Here is a 20,692-nt window from a genome sequence, read left to right as displayed (position 1 = left end):
GAGCGCAGGCTCAGCGGCCATGGCCCACGGGCCCAGCCGCTCTGCGGCATGCGGGACCCTCCCGGACCGGGGCAAGAACCCGTGTCCCCTGCATCGGTAGGCGGACTTTCAACCACTGCACCACCAGGGAAGCCCAAGAGCTTGTTTTTAATCTATGTACCAGTTACTGTATATTGGTATAAATTTTTTTAATGTACTAGTCACAAAACCCTGTCTTTCCCCGGTTATAACACACGATACAGGTTCCCTCAATTCAGCGCTGGAATGGCCTCACTGCTGTGACCCTAGCAGCCTTCCGTCACTAAACTACAAGCTCCTTCTGGTGGTCTGTGAAACCCTCACCTCCCCCTGTCCGGGGCCTCCAGCTCTTTCCCAGCACTTCCTAGATTCCCTCCTGATGCTCAGGGGACTGTCAGGAGGACTTAACCAGGCTTGCACCTGAAACTGCAGGAAGGCATGGCTCCTTGCCTGGTCTAGTGCTTTGTTTTTAACCATCTGGATCTTTGGGTAGAGTTTGCCCTCAGTGGTTCACCAAAATCTTGACCGCTTTCCGTCATCTTAAACAGGGTCCGAACAGGAAATTAATGCCACCCTCGAGGAGAGTAATGTACACCAGTATTCCTTACAAAGGGGCTGCTTGTATCCAAGTACACCTAGAGATGCCACCAGGGGTAGTGTAGACACTTGGAACAAGGTAACAGTCAAGCTCTTATCACCCCCTGGGCTGGAAGCAACAGGGGAGAAAATGAGCCCTGAAAGCCAGAGGGAAAGACCATTGTAGGGTCAACCCCTTTGAGAGGAGCTGTGACCTTTGGCCTCTGCACCTTCAAGCACAGCCAGTTTGAGGGGATTTTGCAAGAGTGATAAATACCCAGACCTCACAATCATGCTTCCCTCCAATCGTCTGCTGGGGCTTCTTACTGGCAGAACACAACCCAAAACCACAAGAGGACAGTTGTTTTTTTTAGTTTCCACATATAAGTGATATCATATGATATTTGTCTTTCTCTGTCTGGCTTACTTCACATAGTATGATAACCTCCAGGTCCATCCATGCTGCTGCAAATGGCATTACTTCATTCTTTTTAACAGCCCAGTAATATTCCATTGTATATATAAGTACCACATCTTCTTTATCCATTCACCTGTCAACGGACATTTAGGTTGCCTCCATGTCTTGGCTATTGTAAACAGTGATGGGGAGGGATAGATTGAGAGTTTGGGATTGACAAATACACGCTACTATATTTAAAATAGATAAACAACCAGGACCTACTGTATATCACAGGGAACTCTGCTCAATACTCTGTAATAACCTAAATGGGAAAAGAATTTGAAAAAGAATAGATACATGTATACATATAACTTAATCACTTTGTTGCACACCCGAAACTAACACAACATTGCTAATCAACTATACGCCAATATCAAATAAATTTTTTTTTTAAAAAGAGGACAGTTGCTACTGTCATCCATTCCTGTCAGGTTGTAATTAAATAAGCTCCTCACTGGTGCTTGGTAGCAGACACAGTCTTAGATTAGGGGGTAAAGGGATAATTACACAGCCTTTGCTGTCACATTTCTTACTCTGTGAGGCATCTCAGGAAGAAGGCTCATAAATAAAAAATGTCTATATACAATGAAAACCACCAAAATAGAGATCCACACAAGTGAGGTAGGATGATAGCTAACAGTGGCTGTCAGACCCTACACTAAGCATTTTTTGAGTATTTTGTTATATCCTTTTCCAAACCCTCAGGTGGAGGAACTGAGGTTCAGGGCAGTTACGTACCCTGTGTCAGAGAGGCCTGTATGCTTGAATTTAACCTCGAGAACAGCAGAGGCTGTGGTCTCCAAGAGAAACCCAGCTCTCAGGGTAAACCAGAAATACAGAGACTACTGTTTATTGAATGGCATGAAAAATAATGAGGCCAATACCAAAGGCACCATATTTAATATAAATACTGAATGTAAATAAATTAGCTAATCTGTGTATAAATGATTTAATAATAGTGTCAGTAACTGACATGTCTGCAGCAAGTGTCACCACATGTATAAAATATATGCATCACCTTCATGTTCCCTCTCACACCCCATCAAAACGGTAAGGGGTTTATCACTTCCTAGGTGAAGGCTGTGTCCTGGGTGAGGCTTCAGGGGCCTGTGTTCTGGGCTCACCTCCTATGAGGAACCAAACTATTTCCTAAGATCTTACAGAACAAGTTCAATGCTCCGGATCTTACCTCCTCCTCCAGCAAGTAAGATCCCAGCCGTTTAGATCCTTGGTTGACCTACTATGAATACAGTCTTTATGTCTCCTGTTTGTGTGTGGAAAGTTCCCACGGGTATGGCTGGCGGAATGCCCACTATATGCTGTATACTACAAGCAGTTTACAAATACCTTGCTTCGTCTACTCAAAAAGAATCATTACCATTTTACTTTTATAAATGATAAAACTTGGACTTGAATATGATAAATACTTTTACAACTATTGAATCCTTGCTCTCTAGCTTCAAAGCCTATGTCCTTTTCTCTATGAAGCAATTAATTTAGTTTCCTCAGCCACATCTTCTGCATAAATAACATTTTACTATTTATTACATTGCTGATCTTAGAAGGCATTCCTCATTTCCTCTAATGATTAATTTTCAAGTCTAACAAAAAAATAGTTTAATACTATTGGGAGAAAGGGCAGAACACTTTCTAACACCAATGAGTTATGACTCATTTGTCAATTTGTGTTCAGATAAGGACCCAGACACATTCTTTTCATAAAAACAACTCTGGCTGAATGTTCCACTAGCAGATAAATTTGATGTCTACTTGACTGCTATCAGACCTATCAGACCTCATATTGATTTGATATAAGGGTTCACCTGATATGTAGTTCTATGTTACTGTGGATCATTTCTGCAAGGTTTTTAAACCATAAAATATAAATTTCAAAGTAACTATACATACCACATCCCCCATTCTACTGAACATTCCGAACTAATGAGAACAAAATATTAAAACTTTATTTTAAAAGAATGACCTCCTTTCTTCCTGCCCTCCAGTAGTTTTGTCCTTCATTATTTGTAAGTCCAGTTTAATTTGAACACTACTGCCCATGATTATCCAAAAAGAGGTACAATGAAAACAGGAAGTGCATTTACAGGTTGATTTGTGTGCATGTGTGAGACCTAAGGGCCTGAACTGCAGTCAGAGACTGAAGGATCCCCCTTGAATAGACTGTGTGTGTCCTCAAAATTCATATCTTGAAGCCCGGACCTCCAAGGTGATGGTATGTGGAGGTGGGTCCTTTGGGAGGTGATAGGTCATGAGGGTAGAGACCTCATGAATGGGATGAGTTCCCTTATAAGATACCGAAAAGGTGATCTCTCCCTCTCACCACCTTATGAAGATACAGTGAGAAAATAGACTGCTGTCTGTGTTAGGAAGTGAGTCCTCATCAGACACTGAATCGACCAGCACCTTGATCTTGGACTTCCCAGCCTCCTGAACTATGAGAAATAAATTTAAATCACCCAGTCTATATTATCTCAAAATGTCTAAGACACACCTGTGTCTGAAGCCTACATCCTAGGGGTCTGGGTTTACCTCTCTGTCCTCCCCAAGTGCCAGAGGATAGGGTCATTATACAGAGTCGATGGACTATCATTACACAGGCAATCACTAGGAAGCCATAAAATAGGGATATTAAGAAAGCAGAGGTAGGTTAATCTACAATGTGATTTTTAAATGATCATTATTGCTGTTTGTATTTGCTTTTTAATGTAATATTTGTCATGGATAAAACCTCACACACAAGCCCAATATATCACGCAGATAAAAGCAGAGTTGGTTGAACTGAGGGTGCTCCAAATGACTTCAAGCGTCCCGCATGTACCAACTGCTATTAGTGGCAAACCAAATAAAATACATAGATCCCAACCACTGGGATTCTTCACCAAGAGAGCAGGTCAGCAGGAACACCACAAGAAGATGTCACCAGGAATGAATAGAAAAGGTACCCCAAGAGGCTGAAAATTTTAAAAAGAACATGATGCAGGGGAAAGAACCACCCTGGAAATAAACCCACTTGAGAATCTCAATGGAGCCTTCTAATGTGCAGTGAGCAGGATAGGCAAACCCATAGTGAAACTGTGACAAAATGCAGAGGTTAAGAACACAGGACTGGGGGAACAATAGGAGGAAACAGCTAACCGTGCCTGGAGAAGTCAGGAAAGGGTTCCAATGGTGAGGCTCTAAGACCACCTGGGCTTCTGCATGCAAGGAAGGCGGCAAGGACACTTCTAGCAAAGGCACACATGACACAGTCTACTGGTCCTTTTGTCTAAATTATGGTGAAGGGTGTAAAGGAAGAGATACCAGAAAAGTAGGTGCCAGGGGACACTTTCATTTATCCAACAGCTATTGGCCGGGTGCCTACTATGTGCTGGGCACATCCAGATAGAACCCTATACATGTGGTCTTCATATTCTGGTTTTCTTTGAAGGGATATAGATGTTGCCTGTAACTATTTTATTCTTTAGTCCACGGATGATCAAGAACATTTTAATAGGAAAATGACAAGACAAGACTCCTGTGCCCCGAAGATCAATCTGGTATGTGTGGTATATACTAGAATGGAAAGAGAAACTGGGATCAAAACACCTGAGAGTGGAACAGCTGTTTAACAGAGAAATCAGGAAGGTCCAGTCTCAGTGATTGATGAGGGTAGAGAGCAAAGACGGGTTTGAGATGCATTTAGGAGATAAGATGAATACACAGTGTAGATTCTCTCTCCCGGCAAACACTTTGAAGGTAGGCAAGCAGAACGAGATGAAGTGGGAAAAGCAGTTTATAGAATTACCTCTCCGAAACCGCTCCCTCTAATGGACATATCAATCCTCATACAGAAAGAAAGAGGACTTACAGACGGAGTTTTTATGGCTACTGTCCTTGCTGGGAAGCATCTTGACTCCTCTTGACTTCAATTCAATCGCCTTTTTCACTGGAAGAAACAAAATAAAACCATTATTAGGTACGACTCAGAGAGATATCATAAAATTGTGTTTTATCTTCACAGCATTTCCAGTCATAACTGCTTTCTTACCAACCCCTGGAATATGGGATGCATTCTAAAGGGTGAATGATGCAAAGCAAATGAAGTATAAGAGCCTGTGAATAAGTAATGCAAGTCTATCAACCAGCAAGATCATATCTTATGACAGCAGTGTCAGAAGCTAAAAATAGTATGTGGTAGGATTACCATCTATACCCAAAGCTGCTTACCACCAGTGATGGCAAATTCTACAAATCATTATCATTTCACCAAATGACCCAGCAGACTGCTCTCTCAACTTACGTGCAGTGACTAGAGTTTTCTAAATTTGCTACATACATGAAAAATTTTGAAGAAAAATGAAATTTATTCATTCATTCACTCATCTAGTCATTTAACCACTCAAAGTTTAACAAATATCTATTGATGGGAAGCTAGTAGGAGGAAATGTTCTAAATGTGCATGATTAAATGCTAAGAACACCAGTACTTACAGACCCTCGTAACCTACAGGCAATATAAAAAATGTATGACATTGGTTTCTAAAGTCACAGTTCTCAGGCTTTAAGTTTCTTGAGTTTACTAGGTTCTGCATTAAATGTTTTAAGAAGTTCCACTTTTGTGGTCATTTCTGGGGTAAAAAAGTGGGAAGTCATTTGTGGGAAGAAAATAAATAATAGTTTAATTTAAAATTTTGTATTGAATATTAAAATTATCATATCTTTATTAAAATTAAAATATTTTAATTTAAAGATTTCTGATTTACATATTCACATATGATTTACATATATGGACCTAGAGTAGCATGAAGACCTGGGCTCAAATCTTTGCTCACAACTTGCTAGCTATGTGGCCTGTGTAAGTTACTAATTCAGAGCCTGTTAACTTATCTGCAAAAGGAGTGTGATGGTTACTTTTTATGTCTACTTGACTGGGGTCCAAAGTGACTAGATACCTTGTCAAATGTTTTCCTGGGTGCTTCTGTGAAGGTTGTTTTTGGATGAGATTAAGTTTTAAATCCACAGACTGAGTAGAGCAGATTGCCCCCCCTCCATGTGGGTGGGCCTTATCTAATCAGCTGAAGACTGGAATAGAACATAAAGCTGACACTTTCCTGAGCAGAAGAGAATTCTTCTGGCCTGACCACCTTCATACTGGGTTATAATTTTTTTTCAATTTTATTGCTTTTTTTCCTTCCAATTTTATTGAGATATAATGCACATACAGCACTGCATAAGTTCAAGGTATATGGAACAATGATTTGACTTACATGTATAATCAAATAATTACCACAATATGTTTAGTAAACATCCATCATCTCATATTGATACAAAATAAAAGAAAAAGAACAAATTCTTTCTTGTGATGAGAACTCTTAGGATTTATTTTCTTAACTTTCATATATAACATATAGCAGTGTTAATTATATTTACCAAGTTGTCACTACATCCCTAGCACTTATTTATTTTATAACTGTAAATTTGTACCTTCTGACTGCCTTCACCTAATTCCCCCTCCCTCCACCCCTCGCCTCTGATAACTGCAAATCTCATCTCTTTTCCTATAAGTTTATTTGTTTTCCTTTGCTTGTTTTTTGAAGTATAACTGACCTAAAACACTATGTCAGTTCCTGGTGTACAACACAGTGATTTGATATTTCTGTACATTTCAAAATGGTCAGCACGATAAGTCTAGTTACCATCTGTCAACGTACAAAGATGCTACATAATTACTGACTATATTCTCCACACTGTACATTTCATCCCTGTGACTCACTTATTTTGTAATTGGAAGTTTGTGCCTCCTAATCTCCCTCACCTATTTCTCTGCCCCGACTCCTCTTTTTTCGCAACCACCAGTTTGTTCTCTGTGTCTTTGACAATGTTTCTGTTTCATTACATTTGTTCGTTTGTTTTGTTTTTTAGATTCACATAAAAGTAAAATCATCCAGCATTTATCTTTGTCTGACTGCCTTCATAGTGGGATACTAATTTTTTTTCCTGCCTTCAGATTCAAACTGAAACACTGGCTTTTCCCGGGTCTTGGTCCTGCCAGCCTTTGAACTAGAACCACACCATTAGCTCTCTCGGTCTCCAGCTTACTGACTCACCCTGAAATCTTGGGACTTCTCAGACTCCATAATTATGAGAGACAACTTCTTATATTTCTTATATAGGATGGTATGATATATATCATCCTATTGGTTCTGGTTCTCAAAACAGCCCTAATACAATGGGCATGCTGATATCAAATGCAGGGAACAGATATGTGTTCCCTGCACTATAATGAATGCACCATTTTTAGGAGCAGACCTGGACATCGTGGGCTCCATACACGACAGTGTTTGTTGCTATTTTTGGATCACTTGCATTCACATGGCTTCCCCAGAGGAGGGACTGTCCTTCCATCGCTGATATTACCAGACATTTGTTCCCTCTCCCTGTCCCTTCCCCTGGTCACTGAATTTTCTGACCCTCTGGGTACCATGTGTCTGTGGCTCTACCTCTCAAGGCCCTCATCCCACTTCCCATCTGGCCTCTTCACGGTGACATTTGTACACTACCTTACATTTAAGGAAGCATCTTCAAACACACCATGGTATTTAACTCTTTCCACAACCCTCTGAAGTAGGTATTATGAAGATCCTTACTCATATTAGGAAATCAAGGTTCACAGATTTGTTGAGAGGACATAGGGAGTAAGATGTGGGATTTGGATTCAAATCTTCCCACTCAGAATCCAACACCCTTCACTGTATTCTGCCCACTTGACAATGGAAGGCATGGAGGTAGAGACTGTAGGATCCCAGCACCTGGAAAGAAGCTGAAAACGCCGAAGAACTCTGTACCTGGAATTCAAATCATCGCAGTGACACCAGGGTTAAACTATTGACTCTGTTATTTCTTTTCTCTCTGCACTAACAAAATAAAAGCTGATTCTCTCCCATTTCCCACCTTCCTCCCAAAAACCAAGCTTTTGAATTCAAGAAAAGAAGCAATTTCCTCACATTGGTATTGACAATTCCTTTCCTTGTCAAAGGAGGCACTGAAGAAAACCTCCCCAAAGGAGGTTATTATAGGAAGTTGCTTCAGAAGTAAGGGGAGGCGCTGGCATTTGAGCAGGTTCAGGAGCAGGTGGGGAGATGGTGGCTTTCAGCAGTGCTGAGATGCATGACAACTACAGGTAAGCCATGGATGCAGGGCATCTGATGTTTGGAAACTGGTCACAAGACATTGAGGGTGAGGCAGGGGCCATCTCTGATGGGGCCTGTGGTCAAGCTGAGGGATGGCCTCTCGATGGATGTCCAGGAGAAGAGGACCAAGGAGCACTCCTGTGATGGGGAGCATCCTGAGAGGACGTCTTGGGGTACTATGGAATGAGAAGTGTGTGTGGTGGGGTGCTGCAGCATGGTGTAGAAAATGGCAGGACCCAGACAGTGACAGACGCCGATGTTCACCAGTGGACTGAGAAGAAGACTCGGGGTCAGATATGATTAGAGAGAGGTACTGATCTTTGCTATGGAGCCATTTCATAACCATTGCACCAACAAAATGGCAAGCTGGTACTATTTCTACCCCCCCCCATCCCTCATCTGCTGCATCTGTCCTTGAACGTGGAAATCTCTCTGCCCAGCCCTGAGGGGAGGGAAGGAGGAGGACTCTGGATAGAGGACAGGAGGGGCTTCAGGGAGGTGATGAGGGGAAAGACCCTTTGAGGAGGGTCCCTTCCTTTTCTTCACAACATTGCCAAGAACCAGGGCTGTCCAGAAAGAGGATGTGTTAACTTGAAACAAGTTAGAACTCAGAGGAGGGGAGAATCCACAGCAGTACAGCACCATCGTACTGAAAAAAAAAAAAAAGTTCCCTGGTGGATGTTAGCTTCACTCAGCTACGTACAACTACTTTCTGTCCTTTCCAGGAGAATGTCCTTCCCCTCTCTGTCCATGACTGACCCCTAATTAAGCTCAGCCTGCTCCTTGGACCCTCCCAGCTCCCTCCCCCGGTCCCAGCAGCAAGAAGTCAGAGTCCACTGCGATCCTCCACACACATCAGACTTCTCTCAGGAAACCCAATCCTACCATCTACCTCTGGTGTCCTTGGAAATTCCTATACCAGATGATAGGATTCAATGTCTAACACCATAGTTTACCCATAATGGGGAGCTCAGAAAATTCCAAATAAACCAATAAAATGCAAATTTGTTTCAAACAAACTTAATTTACTAAATACAGGGACGGAAGCCATTGAGAAACCTCACAAACCACAGAGGAAACTGTTTCACATATATACACCAACTACTGACAAATTGAAGAAATCAGGGTTTGGAATTTAAAACATAAGCTCTTTTTTTGGACTTTTTTTTTTTTTTTTTTTTTTGGGGGTAGGAGGTTATTTATTTTTGCTGTGTTGGGTCTTCATTTCTGTGCGAGGGCTTTCTCTAGTTGTGGCAAGCGGGGGCCACTCACTACCGTGGCCTCTCTTGCTGCGGAGCACAGGCTCCAGACACGCAGGCTCAGCAGTTGTGGCTCACGGCCCAGTCGCTCCACGGCATGTGGGATCCTCCCAGACCAGGGCTCGAACCCGTGTCTCCCGCATCAGCAGGCAGACTCTCAACCACTGCGCCACCAGGGAAGCCCTGGACTTATTATTAACTCAGAGGATTATCGTGATTTTATTAATACTTCTCCAGGCTAAAAAAATTCCCTCTAAGTGGCACGTGAAAAGAATATTCACAATCATTGATACCAATAATAGTGAAATCCTTGGAAATCCTTTGAGTTGCGAGAGCTTACTATACAGGTGCATGCACACACACACATATATACACATTCACATTTATTTTATATTTTATTTATATGTTATGTATTTTTACATATTATACACTATATATAATATATGTTATATATTAAATATTTTACATATCATATATATTATTGTATACTTAAATATTTTACATTTATTATATATAAAACAATATGTAAAATATTTATGTATATAACATACATAATTTATTGAGCTTTCTTATTGTTAGAGATGTTCTTGTTATCTAATTTAATTTGTCTTATAATTATTTAATCAATAGCTTTCTATTAAATTTGGCCAGCAATTACAGTCCATAAGCTATTAATCTTTTGTATTTATCAATACATTGTCTTTTTATATTGTCACCTTAGCAGATATGATAATTCAAACTCCATTATATATGTTACCTTATTCTTGAATTAGGAAAACAAAATATTTCAGAAAAATATATTTTTGGTTCATGTGTTGTTTGGAAAATTTTTTGTTTTCCTTTATTATTGGGGGAAAAAAAATCTAAACTTCTGGATTATCTCAGAGATTTTTTGTTAATCTTTTTCATTTTGAAGAGAAAAATAAATGATTTGAAAATAATATATTTTGAGGAATCCCAGTAGTTTGCATTCTTTCACTTACTGTAAAGCTTACTTTTTTTCTAAGCATTTACACCATAATGTTTTAGAAATACTTTCAAAATATTAATTTGCTTCATTAATAGATCCAATTATAGCAACTCTTACTTAAATCGTTTAACATTTCATTAGATTTTATGTGTTTTATATTGACGAAGAGTCATCAAAATTCATATCACTTTATATTTTTAACACATATTTAAATTTTTTTTCAAACTATATCAAAGTATTTCTAGGAATCCCTAAGAATCACTAAATATCTCAGTATGGACCCACTTTCCTATTCTCTGTTAATTATATAAGCGCATAGCTCATGTTGATGCTGATAAAAATCAGTTTAATCATATGACCTTATATGGTTGTTATCGTGGATGATGGAGCCATTCCCATCTAAAACCAGAGCCTCCACCTCTGTCTGCACTGGCGCTCATCACCTCAATAACATGATGCCATCATTTTCCTCCCTCCTCACAATCATTTTTTCTTTTCTGCTTGATCAATCCCATTATTATACAAACATGTTTCACTTCCCATCTTTAAGAACCGAGACAAAGCAAACAAGCAAAAAGGCAAGCATGCGAGCAGCGAACAAATAGAACTCTTTCCTGCCCATACTCCCCACAGCTGCCTGGCCCTTTCCTCTCCTCTCCTGGGAGCAGGGAGAGGAAATTCCTCCAGTGAATCATTTTCTTTGATCTCTTCCCATTCTCTCCTGAACCTGAAAACAGCCCTATCAAGGTGAGCTGTCACCTCCCTGTTGCTAGATCTTGTGGTCAGTTCTCCAGTTCCTCTGTCTGTGATGTGAGGTCCCCTCCCCCCATGTCCAGACCCCACACGCTCCGGTTCTCCTCTGATTCAATGGTCACTCCTTGTTCGTAAGTCTGAGCATCGCCCTGTGATGCTTTGGTATTTATCGCCATATTTTTAAACTTTCCATGTACTCCCTTGACCAACATTCAATAGAAGTATTATAATCATCTAATAAATTATCATTAATATTACAGTATTATTAATCATAATTTTTTAAATTACTATGTATTTGACACTCTGCAAGGTGCTTTATATACATCCTGTTTCATTCCACCTCAAAGTTATAAGATTTATGGTGTTTATTATGGAGAAAAAATGAGCTATAAAGAGGTTAAATAATTTATCCTAGATTACAGGGCTTAAGGTGGAAGAGCTGTCCTGGAGCTGGGGGTCTGATTCTAGAACCTGATCGCTTTACCAGGAGGAGATGCTGTCTCCTTTATAAATGATACCACTTGTTTTAAAATTTTCTTGTTGTAAACAGTTTGTTATTGCATTATACAATGTAATACGTAACTATATTATTACTAAACATGTCTTATCATACCACATTTTTAAAAATCAGAATTTAATTGACTCTTCAAACCATTATCTAACAAATCGTTGAATGAACGTGTAGGTTAGCTGCTTAAACATGGGTTAAATATTTATTAATATTCATCCTGTTATAACAAAAAATATGTACTGAGTCACATACCATTGAGTGTGTTTTCCTTTTCTATTGAATTCTTTTATCATGATTGTAGCAGTATATGGACATTGTAGAAAACTTGGGAAAACCTAAAAATTAGCAAGAAAAAACTAAAAATAACTGACTGAATAAACCCATCACCTAGAGATGACTGCTGTTATCATCATTTTTTATGTATTTATTTACAACACTATGTATATTGCACATATAAGTTAATAGGACATTTTGGTAAAGACACATATTTACAGAATAAAAATAAGACTGTAATGTGTTTTTATTCTGCTTTTATGACTGTTTTGAGCATTTTTGCTTATTACATATTTCTCATTAGATAGTGTGTGTATGCATATATACATATGTATCTTCCCCCCCCCCCAGGCTTGAGGGATCTTAGTTCCCCAACCAGGGATTGAACCCAGGTCCCGGCAGTGAAAGTGCCATGTCCTAACCACTGGACCACCAGGGAATTCCCAATTTTTAATCAGATATTGAGGTCACTGAATACTTTTGAAAAACATTTTTAGTGGATTGGTCACAATATATTTAATCCCTTTACTCTTAGATATTAGCCTTTTTCTTACTTCTTGCAGTTGTATATGATACCAAACAGCTTCCAACACATCATTAAACTCTGATGTTTCATGGAAAAAAAAGGGCCAGAGTTAGGATTCTTTGCTCAAGGCCTTAACACATAGTGCTAAACTGATTTTTAGGAAACTGTACCCATTCCCCTCACCAGCTGAATATAAGAATATCTTGACTGTATCGCCTTTGCCAACGCTGTTTTATGTTTTTAATTTAATAAAAAATTTTGAAGTATAGTTGACTTACAGTGTTGTGTTAGTTTCTGGTGTATAGCAAAGAGATTCAGATAGAGAGAGAGAGAGAGAGAGAGAGAGAATATAAGACGTATACATGTTCTTTTCCAGATTCTTTTCCCTTACAAGTTATTACAAAATACTGAGTAGGGTTCCCTGTGCTGTACAGTAAGTAGGTCCTTGTTGGCTATCAATTTTATACAGCATGTAAAAGAGAACAGTTACCAATTTGATAACTGAAAAATGCCACCTCACTTTTATCCGCATTTCAAACAAGTAAGGTGCTTATTCCCTCGTTCTGTGAGATAAACTCTCCTATAACATATTGTCTTGTGGCCTACATAGCCGTCTCTCCTTATGCAGCGGGGACACGGCTGTTCGGACGCCCCCAGGGGCTGCCCGAAGCCGCAGAGGGGAGCGGACGCAGAAATTCCGCGTTTTCTCCTGCGCACGCGCCTGGGGACCGAGGTTAAACCCAAAATTGGGCCGAGTCAGAGACGAGCGCCAGCAGCTCATCACACACACGAGAACTAGAACCACCGGCCGCGCTAACAGTCGTGCGCCTGCGGCGTCTCTCGCCCTCACACTAGCTGACTCGACGGACTGAATGCCTTGCCCGTCGTGACTACGCACCGGTCACGCGCTGTGGCTTTAACTTCGGCACTTGGAGGTGTGACAGCAAAACCAGCGCGCGCTTCTTTTTCCACCGTCACAATGTCCCCGGCTTACCCGAGCTCCTAGCCACCTCAGCAGGCGAGTCTTTTTCTTCTCATTCGACAACTTTCCCTGAAAGGAAGCGCCTCCCGGCTTCCCTTGGGCACATTCCAGCGGCCAGCGTCACTCCTCCTGGGCTTTGGGGTCGTCCTTCAGTAAAATGAGGGTCACGCGGTACCGCGGCAGCCCGTCTGACAAACGAGCGGCGGGACGGTCGGACCAGCGGCACTACAGGACGAGTCTCGCCCACAGCGCGAACCAGCTGACCTCGCGAGATTTCCTCACGCGACTCCGACCAGCGTGAAATTTACAACTTCTCAACTGTTGACTTCTGGCGTTTTTCCGCTTAGTGTTTTGGGACCGAGGTTGCCCTCCGGTCTCTGAAACCGAGGGCCAGGGGTGGGGAGCGCTGCTGTACATTATTTTATGAGGTTTAATTGTTACTGCAAAAAACCTTTTTTTAAATCTAGAAATAATTGTTTTCTTGCCTTTGCTAGGTTACTCTGCCAGCAGCTCCCTTGTAGGCTTAGCCTCGCTCAGGAATTCCTACATTTTTCATCAGGTTATCGGATGTCCTGGAACGTGGACCCTTGAGAAGAACTGACAACCGAGTTTTAGTAAGTAGATTATCAAATTTCCTTTTGATTCTTAAATCAGCCAGTGTCCCTTCTTTGGTTGAGAAAACCGTCCTCTTTTCAAGCTTGGGGTTAAAAGGGATCTTTTGCATCTGAAATGTCACGGATATGTATTTATTATGCTTCACAGTATTAACAGTTTTGTTGTTGATAACTCCCTGTTCCTGGCTATCAGAATGTTTTCGTCTGATGTCACTTCACAGCACTATCGAATTGAAGGAGAAAACTTCCATGCGTGGAGTTATGATTAACACATGGATACCCATGTCTGAGTAGTCTGAAGGGTTAGTGTGGGACACCCGCACACCCTTGGCTATTGCATTCTTTGCTAATTTAATGGGTAATTACAGTAACAGGCTTTATTGGAAGGAAGGCAATTAACTTTCTTTGTCCTCATGTGCTTAAAATATCAGGGACTCCAATGAAACAATATGTTTCCCTGTGATTTAAGTTGTCAGAGATAAGAACATTCAGAATTTAACAGGGGACGCGTTGAGATTAAAAGATTTCTTACTTAGCTTTGTAGTGATTCATTGGGTTACTCCACACACTTTCTTTCAGGCACTTTCCTCCAAAATAGGGGGTGGAGGGCACCAAGAGACAAGAGAGGGGAGAAGGGGGGTACCAACTGGAGAAATTGGGGGGGAAGGGAGAAGGGGAACAAAGGGGTGAGGTGCCCCCAAAGCAACTTTTCTCCTTCACCGTCTCCCCTTTATTGAGGTACAGGAAGTATTAGAGGTTTGTAAACAGAATCATCTCAGATAATCCACACATTCCAATAAGGTCTCTGTGTCTTTTTCCCTTAACACACTCTTCTCATCTGTGTTTTATGTGTGAGAAGATTTCCTTCTGAAGTTTCCGAGTTTTCGCAGTCAGGCTACCAGAATCCATTGACCTTGCAGCCTGGGCAACTGTTTCATAACAAGGTCAGGTTCAGTGGGGGTTGGTCGGGGGGGCGGTCTGTCCAGGAAGCCCGGAGGCCAGAGCTCCAGTCTCACTTCTGAAATTTCCTGAAATCTTGAGCCACAGCCTTGCTTTTTGTCTCATCAATTAATTAAAGGGCTTGAATTTTAAGGCTTCTGATATTCTATTTTCTCATTCTTATTCTAGGCAGATAATGCAGAATAAAGGAAAGTCAGTATTTAATTCAGAGCAGAGTTCCAATCTTCCCTCTATGGCTTATGACAAGGCGGACTTTGAGAGAATTAACTCCAGCGTTTTCTTTTGAAATATAAGGATGACTTGCAGGAGTATCACTACGGATGCACAAGACGCTCCGTGCATAGTGAAAAGTGAGCTTCTGGGCAGGACTGTTAGGGAGTGTTGAAGACCATTCACACAGAACACACTCTGGTCCTCGGACTGGACGAACACTATGCATTAAATACATATGGCTGCCAGTTCTTCTCCACGCTCCTGCCTTCCTCTGAGTCTCCTTTACCACTCACACGAAACTCTTCACTTCTGGTCACGAACTCAGTGACAGCAGCTGGGTGTCCTAGGATTTAACTCATTTCTGACACTATCTACCTGGAGACAGTGTCAGGTCAAGGGTTCAGTCCTGCAGGACTGCCACACACACACACACACACACACACACACATTTCACATGCCAGTCCCAAGTCCAGGTTGTCACCAGTGCTCCTGAATGAACAGCTATAGATCAGAGGTTCCAAGGACCCCCTCCTCGGGTTTGATTAATTTGCTAGAGTGTCTCACAGAACCCAGGGAAACACCTACTTGCGTTACCAGTTAATTACAGAACATGATAAAGGATACAGATGAACAGTCAGATAAAGAGATATACAGGGTGAGGTCTGGGAGGGTCTCGAGCACAGGACCTCTGTACCTGTGGACTTGGGGTCACCCTCCCAGTGTGGATATGTTTGCTAAGCCTCTGAACCCCGTACTACTGAGATTTTATGGAGGCTTCATCTTGTAGGCATGATGGACACTTAACTCCTTTTCCAGCCCCCTCCCCTCTCTGGAGGACGTGGAGTAGGGCTGAACATTTCGAGCCTTTAATCACAGCTTGGTCTTGGTGAAGAAGTTGTTAACTCCCTGAGTACCGTCCCCGAGGAATTAGGACCATGTCCTATCACCTTAATTTCCAACAGAGAAATTGGCATGTGCCTATCATAAGTAAGCCAATAGCAAGTAAATCCATAAACCAACGAAATAACCTAGTAGAGACAGCAATTATTTCTAGATTAATAAAAATATTGTGGTAACAAACTCCCTATAAATTATATACAAACCATGAGACAATAATAGTCAGATTTACCTCAAAGAATAAATGAATAAAGACATGATTTTAAGTGCGAATAAAAATGCGATAGTATTTTTCAACTTCCAAGTTAGAAAACATTTTCTTTAATATGCTAAAATTCAATGTTGGAAAGGTAATATAGTCAAGCTATTCTCACATAGGAGGGCTGAGGGGAAATGGTACAACCTTCCTAAAAATCAAGAGCCTTGATCAAAGAATCCTAACTCTAGCCTTTTATAGACAAAAAGTGAGGGGCGAGGAAAGGAGGGAAGTTACTGGAACATCACTTCAACAACCACCTCTGCCTCTTCTATTCATGAGGTTGGTAGAAGCCTTCATTAGGATTAACTCGATTAAAACATTTGCATAAGGAATACAAGCTCCAATGTAATACATGTGTCCTGTAAGCCACGGTGAGGACCTGTTGACAGTAAATCCCAGGACAGCAGTTGCTTTTCTGCCACCACAAACCTTTCAATGCCTCTGACTGGTGTATTGTATTCACCCGCCTGACACTCTCCAGCAGGGGCGGCACTTCACGGTGGGAGAGAGCTCATATCTCCATGGCCCACATCTTTATTCTTTCACGCAAAGAATAAAAGCATATTTCTCGTCCATGACCCCTGGGGAAGCTCAAATGATATCTAGTGGCAGGCATGTAAACTGAGCCCCGGGAGACTGATTTCAGGGGGCAGAGTTGTAAAGCCTTCAAGACCCTGACCCTGTTCAAAGCAGCCCTACAAGGTGGGAGGCTCTGACTGCACCTTTGAACAACAGAGGACTGGGCTGCACTAAAAACATTGATTTCTTTCCCTGGCTCTGCGCGATTCTGGAACAAACGCTGTTTCATTGGTGAAACTCCTGAATCCAATCATTTTTCTTGCTCTGTAAGCAGCACTGCCCCCAAGATGAGGGATGCACGGGCTTGTACTTGGGTGTGTGCTCCTGTGGGTGTAGGATTGTAGATTTTCGGCAGTGAGGACCAATAGGAACTTCTGTAGGTCAGCTTTTCCTAATCAGTCCTGTCAGACGATTCACCAGGTTTATACCGTCAACACCAAAAAGTTAACTGGCCCACCGGGAGACTGAGTGCATCATTTTCCCTTCAGCTGCTGATAACAAGACAACTTATGGCACTCTAACGCGTGGAAGGAGAGAGAAAGATATTTTTAATTGTTTTGTTTCTGAATTGGAAAGGTATTTTCGGTTGAGAAGTATTTGCTCCTTCCCCACTTTTACTTCAATTATTATGACTTTGTAAGTACTATTATTTTGATACTTTCCCCATTGCTTTTGGAAAAGCCTCATTAATTTCATTAAATGGTATATTAAATCAAACTTAGTGTGCTGAAAAAAAGGGACAAAATGTAAGTTCTTTACATGGGAATAATAAAATTTCTCTCTGAATGAATTGTCGTAAGCCACTTTTGAGAAATTAATTACTGGGCATTTTCCAAGAGATGCTGGATGACGGAAATAGGGAATGAAGAGCTGTTCAGTGGCTGACGATTTCTGATAGAAAACACTGATAAACCTAAATATCACAGAGACTTATCACACCTTCCTCTTTCCTCCTCTCCTCCCATCACCAAAACCCCTACGAAGCCGGTACAAAGGGAGCGGATTTAGTGTATGTTTTGCATGTAGGGATGTGTCAGAAACTTAAACAGTTATTGTAAGAGATGAAAATGCAGATATCTTCAGCTTTGGGAGGCAGACATTTGAAGGCAAAAACATATAAATATAATGACATCGAACTTCCATAAAAGTTAAGATGAACTTGAAAGTGACTTTAATAGTTTGAAGCCTCAAAGCTAAGGAATCAACAAATTGATTAACCTACTAATCTTGACTAAACATAAGACAGTGTTTGCCTTGACCTAAAACAGATCTGAAAGCATTCTCTCATGAAGAGAATCTGCTCTCTTATCTTTGAACTTTGATCTAGAAATCTTACCTGTTGCCAATATTCCCAATATATCCCCATTGATAACTCACCTTAGAAAAGAACACAGTGGGAAAAGTCCCCATTAGTAGAACTATTCAGTCCAGGCATGAAATGCGTGTGTTATAACATAGCGTTCTGTAAATTGCTCTGAAATAGCTTTTTTCTGGATTCTAAATTATGAACTGAAGTTCTTTTAGGTTAGGTGTTCTAATTAGACCATCCTGCGTATACTGAGATATGGCGGTCTAGAGAGAATGAGATTGTGTAGGGAAGTAAGTCTTGGTTTTGGGTGTGCTGAGTTTGATATGCCTATTATTAGACTTGGAGCTAAGAATTTGGCTACATGAGACTGAGCAGGGGAAAGACTCAGGCTAGAGACATGCATTGGGGAATCCTCAGCCTACAGATGCAGCTGAAAAGCTGGAAATAGATGAGATCAACTTCCCTAGCAGTTCTCCAAGAGTACCACATATGCCCGGGGACCCCAAAACTGTCTGGGGGCCCTATTAGGCCGAAACTGTTTTCACATTCATACCAAGATATTTTTGCTTGTTTCACTCTGTAAAAAACCTGCTGGAGCCTCAGCATGAATCAAGGCAGGAGCACCAACAGGACCTCAGTCATTGTATTACTCATGGTGCTTAAGTGAAGAATGCCAAGGAAGAAGCGATAAAAATAATCAATTTTATGAAGTCTAAACCCTTTAGTGCGTGGCTTTTTAATGTTTTGCTTATGAAATGGGAAGTAACTTTTACCGTACTTCTGCTGCATAGCAAAGAATGATGCTGGTCTTGAGGAGAAGTGCTTGTGCAATTCTTTGACTTCCGAGATGAACCAGCTGCTGTTTCATGGAGCACCATTTTTACTTAAAAAGAAGACTAACAGTCATGATGGGTGTACTTGTTTTTATTGCTGCCTAAAAAATTAGAGTTGACTCTCTGTATCTGCAGGTTCCACATCCTTGAATTCAAGCAACGACAGATCGGAAATATTTTTTTTTAATTTCCAGAAAGTTCCAAAAAGCACAACTTGAATTTGTGATGTGCTGGCAACTATTTTCATAGCATTTACGTTGCATTAAGTATCATAAGCAATCTAGAGATGATTTTAAGTATACGAGAAGATGTGCATAGGTTATATGCAAATACTAAGCCATTTTATAAAAGGGACTTGAGCATTCATAGATTTTGGTATCTGAGGGGGTCCTGAATCAATACCCCACAGATACCTAGGGACAACTGTACCACCAACAGTACTTAAAACAGTAAGAATGTATTGTCTCATGATTGTTTAGGTCAGAAATCCAGGTACAGCTCAACTGGGTTCTCTGGCCTGGGTCTAACATGTAAGGAGTTGGCCAAGCTGACTTCTCATCTGGGGGACCTGGATACAATCTTCGCCCAGGTTCAGTCAGGTTGTTGGTGGTTGGACTGAGGCCCGCATCTTCTTGCCGGCTGTTGACCTGGGGTTACTCTCCGTTCCTGGAGTCCACCCACCCTTCCCTGCCGTGTAGTCCCATCCATCTTCAATGAAATGGAGAATCTCCCTCATGCTGAATCTCTCACACACAGACTCTCTCTTCCAAGGAGAGCTCCTAGGCAGGGCTCACTGGATTAGGTCCGGGCCACTGAAGACAGTGTCCTTTTCTTAAAGTCAACTGTACCATATAATGTAGCCAAATCACAGGAGGGACATCTCGTCATATCACTCAAAGGAGGAACACCAGACAAGGTCAAGGGTCGGTGGGATCATCTTAGAATTCTGCTTATCATCTTCAGATATTCAGGTTTTCACATTTAGGTACAGTATTTGCTGTTACTTACCTGAAAATAGTCAGCTATTTCCGGAAAAGTAATTGGATGATATTTTTTCTGATGATGACATTTGAGTGTTTAAGCAAATATCAGGATTATGGAAAACTAGCATATCTGCCTCTGTGATTTTTACAACCTCCTAATACTTCAAGACTTTTCTGAGCACGGAGGTAGTGATATTAACAAATGTGATATTTCAAAGATACTATACAATATCTATTTTTAGATATTGACACCAACCATATGGAAAATCTAAATAACTCAGTGACCCAACAATTTTAAAATGACTCGTGCACGATGTCACGCAACAATGCAACGGTATTGTCGTGGAATATAATGCACCTGTTCCCTGGGGCGAGCGCTCCAAATCACTCAGCAAAACCTCTAATCCAAGATCTGGTAATAATAATTCTCCAAGTAGTCTAAGCAACCAGAGAAATGCAATTTGAGAGCTAAAGTGGACAACCTTTCAGAAAATTATGTTGTTGACTATCTGGCAAACTCTCTCATGACAG

At 41.1% G+C, this 20,692-nt stretch overlaps 1 protein-coding gene across 2 annotated transcripts in view; it reads right to left on the bottom strand.

Moving 5' to 3' along the window:
* Window positions 1–20,692, bottom strand: part of CSMD1 (CUB and Sushi multiple domains 1) — a 1,753,128-nt gene that overhangs the window by 573,184 nt on the left and 1,159,252 nt on the right. For both annotated transcript variants that reach the window (XM_060291350.1, XM_060291351.1), the window contains exon 7: window positions 4,920–4,997. In XM_060291350.1, the coding sequence (XP_060147333.1) occupies window positions 4,920–4,997 (78 nt within the window). The remainder of the gene's footprint in view (window positions 1–4,919; window positions 4,998–20,692) is intronic.

Source organism: Globicephala melas, chromosome 21 (assembly GCF_963455315.2).
Source record: "Globicephala melas chromosome 21, mGloMel1.2, whole genome shotgun sequence".
Taxonomy (NCBI): Eukaryota; Metazoa; Chordata; class Mammalia; order Artiodactyla; family Delphinidae; genus Globicephala; species Globicephala melas.
Note: the sequence above shows the minus strand (reverse complement) of the source record. Positions and strands in the feature narration are given on the sequence as shown.